Source organism: Papio anubis, chromosome 20, assembly GCF_008728515.1.
Source record: "Papio anubis isolate 15944 chromosome 20, Panubis1.0, whole genome shotgun sequence".
In the NCBI taxonomy this organism is placed as follows: domain Eukaryota; kingdom Metazoa; phylum Chordata; class Mammalia; order Primates; family Cercopithecidae; genus Papio; species Papio anubis.
The window spans coordinates 4,207,434-4,222,004 of NC_044995.1; the positions used below are offsets into that span (position 1 = coordinate 4,207,434).

General features: G+C 47.9%; 2 protein-coding genes across 6 annotated transcripts in view; one reads left to right on the forward strand and one right to left on the reverse strand.

The window, feature by feature from the left end:
- Positions 1-3,461: 3,461 nt before the first annotated feature.
- LOC101000269 (histone H3.3-like) lies at positions 3,462-4,286 on the forward strand. The gene has a single exon (XM_009195967.4). It carries the CDS (start codon positions 3,508-3,510, stop codon positions 3,916-3,918), a length of 411 nt encoding a protein of 136 aa, XP_009194231.2. The 5' UTR covers positions 3,462-3,507; the 3' UTR covers positions 3,919-4,286.
- Positions 4,287-8,182: 3,896 nt separating this feature from the next.
- Positions 8,183-14,571, reverse strand: part of SLC6A16 (solute carrier family 6 member 16) — a 31,377-nt gene continuing 24,988 nt past the window's right edge. For 4 of the 5 annotated variants that reach the window (XM_009194940.4, XM_021931297.2, XM_021931296.2 and 1 more), the window contains 5 exons: positions 12,319-12,505; positions 11,682-11,883; positions 11,097-11,256; positions 9,016-9,178; positions 8,183-8,804 (listed from right to left, as the gene is read on the reverse strand). In XM_009194940.4, the coding sequence (XP_009193204.2) occupies positions 8,535-8,804; positions 9,016-9,178; positions 11,097-11,256; positions 11,682-11,883; positions 12,319-12,505 (982 nt within the window). In that variant the 3' untranslated portion in view covers positions 8,183-8,534. Of the gene's footprint in view, positions 8,805-9,015; positions 9,179-11,078; positions 11,257-11,681; positions 11,884-12,318; positions 12,506-14,571 lie in introns of those variants that run through there. The other variant, XM_017952583.3, reaches the window with a different exon arrangement.

Here is a 14,571-nt window from a genome sequence, read left to right on the forward strand (position 1 = left end):
AGTTCTTCTTCTAAGGCTGTGGTGTCCTTTTATTTCCCATTTGGCTCAACTCCTTAGGCCACTGTACCATTTAGTCAAGAAGGGGGCCAACTGGGACAGGTGGCAAAGGCAAGGACACAAACTTGTGCCTTTAGGATTCTGGTTCCAGCTATGGAAGGGGACTGAAGTTAGATTATAGTGTCATGGAGCTACAATTCCACACTACGTGTTATGCCTTACAGCAAGAGGAAGATGTTCCAAAGGGGATCCCATGCTAGTATATACCCAGTACCCCATGGTAGGTTAGCTGGGATTACAGGTGCCTGCCACCATGCCCAGCTAATTTTTGTATTTTTAGTAGAGACACGGTTTTGCCATGTTGGCCAGGCTGGTCTCGAACTCCTGACCTCAGGTGATCCACCTACCTCGGCCTTCCAAAGTGCTGGGATTACAGACGTGAGCCACTGTGCCCAGCCAGACTATGCATTCTTAGGTGACCAATATATAGTTAGCTAGCTCTATGTGTGGCCGGCAGTCTCCAGACACCCAGCCACCATTGCTCTTATCGGGATCCTGGGGTCTTAGCCTTTATCCTAGTATAAAGTAGGACACCTTTAGATTAGGATAAAGGCTTTTATCCTAGTCTCAGCTTCCCGAGTAGCACTTTGGGAGGCCAAGGCAGGTGGATCACTTGAGGTCAGGAGTTCAAGACAAGCCTGGCCAACATGGTGAAACCCCATCTCTACTAAAAATACAAAAATTAGCCAGGTGTGGTGGCATGTGCCTATAATCCCAGCTACTCAGGAGGCTGAGGCACGAATTTTGGTTTCCCAGAAACCAAAATCTGGGAATGCCCAGAAACAAACTGTAGCTAAATGGCATGGGTGCCTGCAACAGAAGTACACAAACTAGCACAGGGCTCTGTTTCCTGCTTGGCCCTGTCACCTACGTGACAGCTGAAGGACAGTCTTTGACAGAGGCACTGAGCCGCCACAGATTCCCTCCTTTATATAAGAGGCGCAGGGCCCAATTCCTGACCAGGCCTGGTACACAGATGGCTTGTCACGAGGCAATCCTTGCACCTGTATCCAGCTGTCCACTGAGAGTGTCTGGCTCGATACAGGCAAAGGACATAGTAACCAATGGGCTGAGCTGCAAGCTGCCTGGATGGTTGCTTCTAGGAGCCGGACCCAATAGTCCTGTGCACTGACATCTGGGCACCGTCTTTAAGGGGCCTACCATGCACCTACTATAAGGAGAAACACAGGACTGGACGGTAGCAGGCAGTCCCCTTTGGGGGGCTGATATGGAAGAACATTCTTCACCGCACCTGGGGGATGCACGTAACAGTCTAGCATCTGGATGCCCACACTGCATAATATCCCTATTGTCTTACTCCAGCCTCACATGACACTTTGTAGAGATGGGGCCAACCTATTTGGTACTGCAAACCAAGCACCAGGCCACTGCCAGGGGTGGTGCTCTCTGAGAAGGACACGACTTCCTGTTTCTTGTAAAATGACCATGAGGCTGGGTGCAGTGGTACATGCCTGTAATCCCAGCACTTTGGAAGGCCGAGGCGGGTGGATCACCTGAGGTCAGCAGTTCGAGAGCAGCCTGGCCAATACGGCAAAACGCTGCCTCTACTAAAAATACAAAAAATTAGCCGGGCATGATGGCAGGCGCCTATAATCCCAGCTACTCGGGAGGCTGAGGCAGGAGAATCGCTTGAACCCGAGAGGCGGAGGTTGCAGTGAGCCGAGAGCCAGCTACTGCACTCCAGCCTGGGCAACAAGAGTGAAACTCTGTCTCAAAAAGAAAAAAATGACCATGACTTGCTCCTTCTTGTACTCACTAAACATCTCACTTTTCACCCATAGATGGTATGCAGCAAACCTCTTACCAGCTGGGCACAGATGGTGGTCTCTCTCCAGAACAAAACAGACTGTTGGATCTGCAGAGAGCTGCCCCTCTCCTCCACTGCGGGCCTGCCATGGTGCATCCCAGCAGCGAACCTGAGTACCTGAAGCCACTTTTATATTCATTATTCTTTTCTGTTGTAGTTTGTATTGCTGCTGTGGTTCAGGCGGCAATGCTCCTCTGCATACCTGGCCCCAGGGAAATGGTGGAAGAATGGCACAAGAATGTGAGGGCCATTCAAAGGTATGTTAGAGTGGCCGGGTCGCAGTAGCTCACGCCTGTAAACCCAGCACTTTGGGAGGCCAAGGCAGGCGGATCACTTGAGGTCAGGAGTTCAAGACCAGCATGGCCAACATGGTGAAACCCCATCTCTACTAAAAATACAAAAATTAGCCGGGTGTGGTGGCAAGGGCCTGTCATCCTAGCTACTTGGGAGGCTGAGGCACAAGAATCACTTGAACTCGGGAGGCAGAGGTTGCAGTGAGCCGAGATCACACCACTGCACTCTAGCCTTGGTGACAGAGACTCCATCTCAAAAAAAAACCCAAAAAACAAAACCAAAAACAAACACAAAAGGTGGGTATGCTGGAGTGGAGTGTGTATGGTAGACACGCCTGGCAGCAATAACTGAAGCACACCCTGAGGTTGAGGGCTGCTGCATGGAGGTTGCTGGGGGAGGGTGCTAAGTGAAAGTGTTATGTAAACTGCATGCGTTTTGCAGGTGGTTGTGGTTCTCCTATCCAGCTCACCACCACTGGGTCACCCTGTAAGTTCCCTCAAATAAACCCTATGTCTCGTTTGCTAGCCCTGGGTCTCTTCGTCAGCCTCTTGAACCTGGTGCCATCCCTGTTGAAGCGTCCCGCGTGTCAGGGAGGCAAATTAGAAAGCAGATTTAGGCCAGGTGCAGTGACTCACACACTTTGGGAGGCTGAGGCGGGCGGATCCCTTGAGGCCAGGAGTTCGAGACTAGCCTGGCCAACATGGCAAAACCCCACCTCTACTAGAAATACAAAAATTAGCTGGACACAGTGGTGTGCACCTGTAATCCCAGCTACTTGGGAGGCTGAGACGTAAGAATCGCTTGAGCCTGGGAGGTGGAGGTTGCAGTGAGCTGAGATCGCGCCACTGCACTCCAGCTTGGGCAACAGAGCGAGGCTGTCTCAAAAAAAAAAAAAAAAAAAAAAAAAAAAAAAAGGCCAGGTGCAGCGACTAACGCCTGTAATCCTAACACTTTGGGAGGCCAAGATGGGCGGATCATGAGGTCAGGAGTTCGAGACCAGCCTGGGCAACACAGTGAGACCCCCCCCCCCCATCTCTACTAAAAGTACAAAAATTGGCTGGGCGTGGTGGTGCATCCCTGTAATCCCAGCTACTCAGAAGGCTGAGGCAGGATAATTGCTTGAACCTGGGAGGCGGAGTTTGCAGTGAGCCAAGACAGAGCCACTGTACTCCGGCCTGGGCAACAGGGCAAGACTCTGTCAAAAAAAAAAAAAAAAAAGAAAGAGAATTGTGTTCGCAGCCGCCGTCGCTCTCTAATGCCAGCGCTGCCTCTCGCTCGCCGAGCTCCAGCCGAAGGAGAAGGGGGGTAAGTAAGGAGGTCTCTGTACCATGGCTGGTACAAAGCAGACTGCCCGCAAATCGACCAGTGGTAAAGCACCCAGGAAGCAACTGGCTACAAAAGCCGCTCGCAAGAGTGCGCCCTCTACTGGAGGGGTGAAGAAACCTCATCGTTACAGGCCTGGTACTGTGGCACTCCGTGAAATTAGATGTTATCAGAAGTCCACTGAACTTCTGATTCGCAAACTTCCCTTCCAGCGTCTGGTGCGAGAAATTGCTCAGGACTTTAAAACAGATCTGCGCTTCCAGAGGGCAGCTATGGGTGCTTTGCAGGAGGCAAGTGAGGCCTATCTGATTGGCCTCTTTGAAGACACCAACCTGTGTGCTATCCATGCCAAACGTGTAACAATTATGCCAAAAGACATCCAGCTAGCACGCCGCATACGTGGAGAACATGCTTAAGAATCCACTATGATAGGAAACATTTCATTCTCAAAAAAAAAAAAAATTCTCTTCTTCCTGTTATTGGTAGTTCTGAACGTTAGATTTTTTTTTTCCATGGGGTCAAAAGGTACTTAAGTATATGATTGCGAGTGGAAAAATAGGGGACAGAAATCAGGTATTGGTAGTTTTTCCATTTTCATTTGTGTGTGAATTTTTAATATAAATGCAGAGACGTAAAGCATTAATGCACGTTAAAATGTTTCAGTGAACAAGTTTCAGCGGTTCAACTTTATAATAATTATAAATAAACCTGTTAAATTTTTCTGGACAATGCCAGCATTTGGATTTTTTTAAAACAAGTAAATTTCTTATTGACGGCAACTAAATGGTGTTTGTAGCATTTTTATCATACAGTAGATTCCATCCATTCACTATACTTTTCTGAGTTGTCCTAAATGCAAGTACATGTTTTTAATGTTGTCTGAATTCTGTGCTGTTCCTGTAAGTTTGCTATTAAAATACATTAAACTATTAAAAAAAAAAAAAGAAAGAGAGAAAGAAACAAACAGATACTAAGAAGGAAATAAAATACTTTTTTTCTTTCTTTTTTTTTTGAGAGACGGAGTCTGGCTCTGTCGCCCAGGCTGGAGTGCAGTGGCCGGATCTCAGCTCACTGCAAGCTCCGCCTCCCGGGTTTACGCCATTCTCCTGCCTCAGCCTCCGGAGTAGCTGGGACTACAGGGGCCCGCCACGTCGCCCGGCTAGTTTTTTTTTTTTTTTTTGTATTTTTTAGTAGAGACGGGGTTTCACTGTGTTAGCCAGGATGGTCTCGATCTCCTGACCTCGTGATCCGCCCGTCTGGGCCTCCCAAAGTGCTGGGATTACAGGCTTGAGCCACCGCGCCCGGCAAGCCCCTACTTTTCAATCCCCCTCTCCCAAGTTCCACCTCCAAAACTGGACCAGGATGGTGGGGAGGTGGGTGGGAGGGGCCTTGAGGCAGAAAGGAGGATGAGTGCCTGGGTTCCCAAAAGGGAGAAGGTTGAAGACCCAGACTATTTGATGAGAAGGAGGAGCCCACGGCCTTCTCTCTCCCATCCCCACATGACCCGATTCAATAGCATGAGTCTTCAAGCAGATAAAGCATTTGGACTGGGGGATGGAGGGGCTGGGCTAATACAGCACAGGAGCCAATGGGTGATGACACGGAGCGGCACGCCCCCTCCAGCCCTCCTGTCTTCAAGCTTGAAGAGCCAGACTTCAGAGGTCTGGAAACTCCGGGTGCCTCTGCTCTTTCCTTTCTGCAGACCCACCTCTTGAGTCCTGCCTGCCAGTGGTGGGGGTGTCTTCTTTCCCTTTATCACTGAAACTTACCCGTGGGCTCTAAGCAATCTAAAAGGCTGAGATCTCTGAGCATTTAAGGGAAACCCATTTCCTGGATCTTTGGGAATCCCAGTCACCTCTGCCCCCATCTCCAGCAGGTAACTGACAGGCCCCAGTCTCTTTGTGGGGAGTACTTCAGCACCCTCATGGCACTACCTCCCACAAGTTCTTAGAGACCCACTCAGTGATCATCCACTGGGCAAGTTCAGTTGATTTGACCCTGGGATAAAAACCAGTGGTGCCCGGTACTGAGCAGCAATGGGACCCTTGGTGGGCTCAGCAAAACAGCTTGTTAGTAACTGGTTGTGGCACTGATTTACAGATGTACTCAGTCCACAACACAATGTTAAAACCTCGAGTGCAACTTTTTAGAAATAACTTTAGGCCTATAATAGGATTATCATGTATCAGTAGCAAGCGCATTAATATCTTTCCCATCTTTGTTGAAGTCACCATTTCCCAGGTTTCCCTTGGCTAAAGGCCAGCCCCTGGATAAGGCAAGCCTAGCGATCTAGCATCTGAGTTTGCCAGAGCAAGGGGAGGGCAGGAACTCAGGGCTGGACATTTGGCTTTAGAAAGACTGTGATATGGTTTGGCTGTGTCCCCATTTAAATCTCAACTTCAGTTGTATCTCCCAGAATTCCCATGTGTTGTGGGAGGAACCCAGGGGGAAGTAATTGAATCATGGGGGTTGGTGTTTTCCATGCTATTCTCATGATAGTGAATAAGTCTCATGAGATCTGATGGGTTTATCAGGGGTTTCCACTTTTGCTTCATTTTCTCTCTTGCTGCCACCATGTAAGAAGTGCCTTTCGGCCTCCTGCCATGATTCTGAGACCTCTCCAGCCATGTGAAACTGTAAATCCAATTAAACCTTTTTGTTCCCAGTTTCAGGTATGTCTTTATCAGCTGCATGAAAACAAACTATACCAGTAGAGTAAACTGGTACCAGTAGAGTCGGGCATTGCTGAAAAGATTCCCGAAAATGTGGAAGCAACTTTGGAACTGGGTAACAGGCAGACATTGGAACAGTTTGGAGGGTTCACAAGAAGACGGGAAAATGTGGGAAAGTTTGGAACCTCCTAAAGACCTATTGAATGGTTTTGACAAAAATGCTGATATGAACAATAAGGTCCAGGATGAGGTGGTCTCAGATGGAGATGAGGGACTTGTTGGGTACTGGAGCAAAGATGACTCTTTGTTATGTTTTAGCAAAGAGACTAGTGGCATCTTGCCCCTGCCCTAGAGATTTGTGGAACTTTGAACTTGAGAGAGATGATTTAGGGTATCTGGCAGAAGAAATTTCTAAGCAGCAAAGTATTCAGAAGGTGACTTGGGTGCTGTTAAAAGCATTCAGTTTTAAAAGGGAAATGACATAAAAGTTCAGAAAATTTGCAGCCTGATGATGCAGTAGAAAAGAAAAACCCATTTATGAGGAGAAATTCAAGCCAGCTGCAGAAATTTGCATGAGTAGCAAGGAGCCTAATGTTAATCCCTAAGACCCTGGGGAAAATGTCTCCAGGCCACATCAGAGACATTCATGGCAGCCCCTCCCATCACAGGCCCAGAGGCCCAGGAGGAAAAAGTGGTTTTGTGGGCCAGGCCCAGGGTCCCTGTGCTGTGTGCAGCCTAGGGACTTCGTGCCCTGTGTCCCAGCCACTCCAGCCATGGCTGAAAGGGGCCAATGTACAGCTCAGGCTGTGGCTTCAGATAGTAGAAGCCTCAAGCCTTGGCAACTTCCACGTGGTGTTGAGCCTGTGGGTGCACAGAAGTCAAGACGTGAGGTTTGGGAACCTCTGCCTAGATTTCAGAAGATGTATGCAAATGCCTGGATGCCCAGGAACAAGTTTTCTGCAGGGGCAGAGCCCTCATGGAGAACCTCTGCTAGGGAGGGAAATGAGTAGGGAAATGTGGAGTCAGAGTTCCTACTGGGGCACTGCCTAGTGGAGCTGTGAGAAGAGGTCCGCTGTCCTTCAGACTCCAGAATGGTAGATCCACTGAACGCTTGCACCATGAGCCTGGAAAAGCCACACTCAACACCAGCCCGTGAAAGCAGCTGGAAGGGGGGCTGTACCCTGCAAAGCCACAGAGGTGGAGCTAAGACCATGAGAACCCACCTTTTGCATCAGCATGACCGGGATGTGAGATCTGGAGTCAGAGGAGATTAGGGAGTTTTAAAATTTGACTCCCCTTCTAGATTTTGGACTTGCATTGGCCCTGTAACCCCTTTGCTTTGGCCAATTTCTCCCATTTGGAATGGCTGTATTTGCCCAATACCAGTAACCCCATTGTATCTAGGAAGTAACTAGCTTGTTTTTGATTTTACAGGCTCATAGGTGGAAGGGACTTGCCTTGTCTCAGATGAGACTTTGGACTTTTGGGTTAATGCTGAAATGAGTTGAGACTTTGGGGGTCTGTTGGGAAGGCATGATTGCTTTTGAAATGTGAGGACATGAGATTTGAAGGGGCCAGGGGCAGAATGATATGGTTTGGCTGTGTCCCCATTACAACTTCAATTATATCTCCCAGAATTCCCATGTGTTATGGGAGGGACCCAGGGGGAGGTAATCGAATCATGGGGGCTGGTCTTTTGCATCCTAATCTCATGATAGTGAATAAGTTTCATGAGATCTGATGGGTTTATCAGGGGTTTCCGCTTTTGCTTCTTCCTCATTTTTTCTCTTGCTGCCGTCATGTAAGAAGTGCCTTTCGCCTTCCACCATGACTGAGGCCTCCCCAACAATGTGGAACTGTAAGTCCAATTAAACCTTTTTGTTTCCAGTTTCAGGTATGTCTTTATTAGCAGTGTGAAAATGAACTAATACAGACTGGAAGCCTTGTGACAGGAAAACTGAACATCTGAGACATCTATAGAAAAAAAAGATCTGCTTACATCCTGGAGTTAATGTAGACTGATTTATTGATCAACAGCATTACTCCTCCAGCTCCATTCCAGGTGACAGGCACCCCAGAAGTAGCAGGACTGGTAGACATCACTAGTATTGTATATAAGTTGTACATGTATGTGTGTTGAGGAAGATGATGGGGAAAACAATGATGGTGGTCACCAGATAAGATGGGACCAAGGAGGGGATTGCAAGGCCAGGCCCTATGAACCCCCTCCAAAGAACGCCCTCCTCTTGGAAATAAAAGTGGTTCTGGATCCAGGGACATCAACAGTTGCAAGCTGATATTAAGAGTTGCCCATTGGATCTGTTCTAAGGGATATGTGATGTGAAGCCAAATGAATGAAGTTAAGAAGTCACATGAGAGGTTGATGGGTACTTTGTTTCATCACATTGTAGAATTTCTTCCTTTTGAACCTCTTTACTGGGTGTTAGCTGGTGACTTAGGGGTAGGGATGTGGAGGCTGTAATAGGCCTGTCTCTGCTCTTGGGCCTGAAGGGAATCCTATGTATGAGGCAGTATACAAAGTATGCAGGGATGGGGAGGATGACAATGGCAAAAAGGGTGATCATCAAGAGCAGTGCCCATGGTGGGTATGGTCGAAGCACCTCTTTTGACTGTGGAGAGATGGGAAAAAGGTTCAGAATATCAAAATCCCCAAGAGAAGAGGAAGAGTTGTGGAGGGGAAGGGTGGATGGGGAACTAAAGCAGAAAACCCATGAGTCTTCCGGCATAAGAGAATGAGATGACTGGGTTCTTTCACCCAGAGTGAACTGAAAGGTCTGGCCCCCACTCCCAAAGGGATTCTGGGTCCTGGGGGAGGCTCACAGTGCTTGAGTCCCAGGACATGTAGGTGATCGGCTTCATACAAAGACGAACCATCACGGTCACAAACAGGATAAGCAGCACAACTGGACACACACAAGGCCACAGCCAACCATAGATGGGAGAGATGGAGTGGCCCAACAGGATCGTCAGGTCTGCAAGGAACCTGGGGAAGGGCCACCAGAGCGTGGGATGCCCAGTTAGGCCTCACCACCTTGGCGGCAGGGCCAGCCCAACCTTGACATCTTTCAAACATTCTATTGTATCTCTAATCTCCTGTTTCATCTCAAATCTTGTCCTCTCTCATCTTCTCCCTAGTCAGTCTGTCGTCTATCCCAACCCAAGAATATTTTCCAAACACCCCTCTCCTGCTCAAGAACTTTCCATGGGTATCCAATGGCCTCAGAAGAAAGGTCAAGTCTCTTTCATTCATCCCATAAATATCAGAACGTCTATGATGTGCCAGGAACTCTTCTAAGTGCTGGATATCTAGCAGTGAACAACACGGATAAAAGAAAGTGGCATTTGGCCCCTGGGGAATGTATCTAGTTTATTTCAGCCACCTATCGAGTCTCCTTTAGTACATATTCTCAATTTCAATAAATATACAAGTGGGGTCTTTTGGTCTAGGGTGCCCATCACCCTATCTCCACCTATTCATCTGTCCAGGCTCTGTTCAAGCATCCTCTTCTCTAGGCCACCTTCCCTAACTCTCCAGTCTTCCTTAACTAATCATCTGTGTCCCCAGAGCTTCCCTGGCTACCTCTGCTATAGACTTACATTCCACAGTTATGTCTTCCAGGTCTCGCTCCCAGATTATCTTGTTCTCTTTCCCAGGTAGCTCTACCTTCCAGAATCAGACCACTTCTCTTAATCCACAATTCTTCTACTTTTGACCAAGCCATTCTTAGCTCTCATTTGAAATATTACATAGCCTTCATGAGGCAGGGGTGGCTCATGCTTGTAATCCCAACACTTTGGGAGGCTGAGGCAGGTGATCACGAGGTCAAGAGTTCGAGACCAGCCTGGCCAACATGGTGTAACCCCATCTCTACTCAGAATACAAAAAGTAGCTGGGCGTGGTGGCGCATGCCTGTAATCCCAGCTACTCAGAAGGCTGAGGGAGAAGAATTGCTTGAACCCGGGAGGCAGAGTTTGCAGTGAGCTGAGATCACACCACTGCACTCCAGCCTGGGCAACAGAGCAAGACTCCATCTCAAAAAGAAAAAAACAAACAAAAACAAAAGAAATATTACATAGCTTCCAACTCTTATCCTGGCTTCACTCTGGACCCTTCCTGATCTATTCTCCACACAGCAGCCATAGATACCTTTTTAAAAAACAAATCTAATAACGGCAACTCCCACCTGAAAATGTCATTCTCCTACTCAAAACCTTCCAATGCTTCGTCTCTCATTCTGCATACAAAGCTGACTCCTATAGCGGCTTACAAAACCCTACATGATTTGGCCCCCATCATTTCTCTAGCGCCATCTCCTAATATCTTCTATTCCAGCCTCTCTGACTTCCTTTTTTCTCAAAAACTCTAGGCATTATGTTTCCTCTGGCCTTGGTAATTTCTGTTTCCCTGCAGGGAGCGCTTTCCTCACAGTCTTGTCATGACTCCCTCCCTCCTATTCTTCAGGAGTCTGCTCACATGTCACCTTATCAGAAAGGCCCTCCCTGAAGTCTGACCTGGATGGGTGCCCACACACACTCCCACTACGGGCCATCTGACCTCACCCTTTGATTCTTCCTATCACTTATACTTATTCTCAATGTTTTTATTCTTTATTTGCTAATTGGTTATTGTCTCTCTAGACCACTAAAATGTAAGCTTTCTGAGAATAGGAATACTTCTTTTATTCAATGCTCCTATCCTTGATGACTAAAACAGTGCCTGGCACATATGCAGCACCCAAAATATATGTGAAAATGGATGAATGAATAAAAAGGTTTCCCAGAAGGCTCTGAAATTAAGAGTCCCTATGTCACACTAATTGGGCAACAGTGGAGGCAACAAGAAAGGGGTCAACCTTCCCGATAGTCCCATGCTTTGTGAGAACCTGGGCTTAGGACTTCACCTCCTGGCCCCATAGGCCCAGGATACAGCCATGGTTTCCAATATGGCAATGACGATGATGGGGAAGACTATCCAGTGGTTACTCAGCAGTTTGATGAAGTGGCTGCCTGAAGGTTGAGTGAAGAAGAGGCCGCACGCGAACATGAGCAGAAAGAGTCCCACTGGAGAAAACATGAGATCTGGATCAAGGTTAGAAGTCAGGGCTGGGTGACAAGGGCTAAGTAGAGGTCATAGACCAGGACTGGTGGCAGACCCAGTGGTGGCCGGGCGCGGTGGCTTACATCTGTAATCCAAGCATTTTGGGAAGCTGAAGTGGGCAGATTGCTTAAGCCCAGAAGTCTGAGACCAGCCTGGGCAACATGGCGAAAGCCCGTCTCTACCAAAACTACAAAACTGAGCCGGGCGTGGTGGCGCATGCCTACGGTCCCAACTACTGGGGAGGCTGAGGTGGGAGGATGACTTGAACCCAGGAGGCAGAAGTTGCAGTAAGCCAAGATCACACCACTGCACACCAGCCTGGACTACAGGGACCCTGTCCCAGAAAAAAATCCCAGTGGTGTCAGGGGTCGGGCCTAGGTCAGAGCACCTATGAGCAGCTTTGTATGTTTCCTGAAGAAAGAGAAGTTGTCCTGGAGTGGAGTAACGATGCCCTGCATAATCCCTATTGCGCTGCTCAGCCCCATGGTCAGCAACATCAGGAAGAAGATAAAAGACCAGAAGACAGACAGAGGAAGGAAGGACATGGCTTCAACAAAGGACAGGAATACAAACTTTGGGCCCTCGCTAGCCTGCAAAGAGAGAACAAACAGGTGTTGAAGCGTCATTGAACTAAACAATAACAAAAAAATATAGACAAGTATGCACTCTATCTTCCCTGGAAAACTCCTGAAAATCCCTGGATCACCGAGAAAATAAGATCGCCAAGCCAGCCCATAGTGGGAGTGTGTGGGCACCCATCCAGATACGACTTCAGGGAGGGCCTTTCCGATAAGGTGACATGTGAGCAGACTCCTGAATGATAGGAGGGAGGGTCATTGATTTTTCTGACATGGAAAAATCAATCCAGCTAGCATTATGCTTGGAAGGCCATTCTGCAAACTATAGTACTTCGTATTACTAAGCGCCACAGATTATCCCGGCACTTCTGGGATTTTTTCTCGTGCTAATAAAAGCTAAAATTTCTGTTGTGCCAAGGGCTTTCAGACTCAGTTTTTTTTACTGACCTTAAGAAACTGAGTCTCTATGTTGCATTCAGTCACCTCGCGGAGAACCATGCTTTTGATGTGCTGGGGAAGGCCATTGAGCCAGGTGTTGTAGATGGAGGTCGGGTTGTCAAGCAGGTCGAGAGGGGGCTTGGCGTCAGGAGGCAGTTTCCCTAGGTTTATCAGCTTTAAAAGTATTTCAGCATTCCTGGGGATAGGGGGTTGAATCAAATTGAACCATTTGGCCCAGCAGGAGATGGTCTCCTTTTCCTTTATCTTCAAGATAAAAATGGCTATCACTGGCTTAGCATTAGTGATCTGGGTAAGATAGAACCTGGGATGAAACCTAGAAGGCACCCGCCTTCAGGGTCGTGAATTCGTTTGTGTAATCCTGGAGAATTTACGACCATGGGAGAGCCTAGGAGAAGCATTTTCTACAGTCTTCTTGGGGACTCAGTGGTCTCTGCTCTAGTGATGGGGTTTCTTCTTCACTGTCTACCTTCCCTCTTGGCTGAGACTAACGGGTAAAAGCCAACTTTCTAAACCTCCTGTTACAGCGTGTCCGGGGGCACAGAGACTATGATGACAACGTTCCCATGGAGTTGTGCTGTGAGAGAGCAGCTGCTGGTTCGACTTTTTGATGTGAGCCCTGCTGACCATTTTGACCTCACATGTCCCTATGGCTCTCTTCACATTCCATGTTCTGGCCAGATTTAACTACTTACAGTTTCAAGGCCCATCACACCCTCTCACACACAATACCAACTCCACCCCCACCACCATTCTTCACTTGGCTAACTCCTACAAACCCTTAAAACTTCAGCTCATTGCTCTGTAAGAACTGCAATGGACAGCTTGCCAAGATTCACTGATAAAAGCAAAAGGCAAGCAAGTAGAGTTTGATCACATTTTAGAAAATAAAATACTATATGCTATTCCAGTAATAAGCTAGATATTTGAACCAATTTTCTCATTGGAAATAATTTAAAAGGCTGGAGGAATTTTTTTTTTTTTTTTTTTTTTTTGAGACCAAGTTTTGCTCTTGTTGTCCAGGCTGGAATGCTATGGCGCAATCTTGGCTCACCGCAACCTCCGACTCCTGGGTTCAAGCAATTCTTCTGCCTCAGCCTCCCGAGTAGCTGAGATTACAGGCATGCACCACCATGCCTGGCTAATTTTTTCGTATTTTTAGTAGATACATGGTTTCTCTGTGTTGGTCAGGCTGGTCTTGAACTCCCGACCTCAGGTGATCCGCCTGCCTTGGCCTCTCAAAGTGCTGGGATTACAGGCGTGAGCCACCGTGCCCAGCCTGGAAGATATTTTTAAATCTTCTAATGAAATAAAAACGTTGACAAGATAATAAGGAATCATCAGGCAAAAACTGAAGTACAGGCAAAGCAGTGGAGAAAGGGGACTTCCAAATATACTTTGTCCCAAAGATGTATGCAAAATGCAATAAACTAGACCTGCAGTTTCCAATTTTAAGACTTTTCAGACGGCCGGGCGCGGTGGCTCAAGCCTGTAATCCCAGCACTTTGGGAGGCCGAGACGGGCGGATCACGAGGTCAGGAGATCAAGGCCATCCTGGCTAACACGGTGAAACCCCGTCTCTACTAAAAAATACAAAAAACTAGCCGGGCGAGGTGGCAGGCGCCTGTAGTCCCAGCTACTCGGGAGGCTGAGGCAGGAGAATGGCGTAAACTCGGGCGGCGGAGCTTGTAGTGAGCTGAGATCCGGCCACTGCGCTCCAGCTTGGGCGACAGAGCGAGACTCCGTCTCAAAAAAAAAAAAAAAAAAAAAAAAAAGACTTTTCAGATACAAAAGGGGGCCATGGAGGCCAGATATAAAGCACCAGAGCCTGCCCAAAATAAGGATCAGAACAGAAGTTCCCCACTTAAATCTGACAACTTCAAAAGGCTACACCTTCGCAATAAAAATGAAGCAGAAGCTTTGCCCCTGGCCCTTCTCCACAACCGGGAATGCAAGGAAAGCTGGTTCAGAGATGATCTACAGATTTGATGCAATCCCAGTTAACACCACAGCAGGCTTTTTCTTTTTCTTTTTTGAGATGGAGACTCGCTCTGTCGCCCAGGCTGGAGCGCATTGGTGCAATCTCCACTCACTGCAACCTCCGCCTCCCAGGTTCAAGTGCTTCTCCTGCTTTGGCCTCCTGAGTAGCTGGGACTACAGGTGTGCGCCACCACACCCGGCTAATTTTTGTATTTGTTAGTAGAGATGGGGTTTCACCATATTGGCCAGACTGGTCTCAAATTC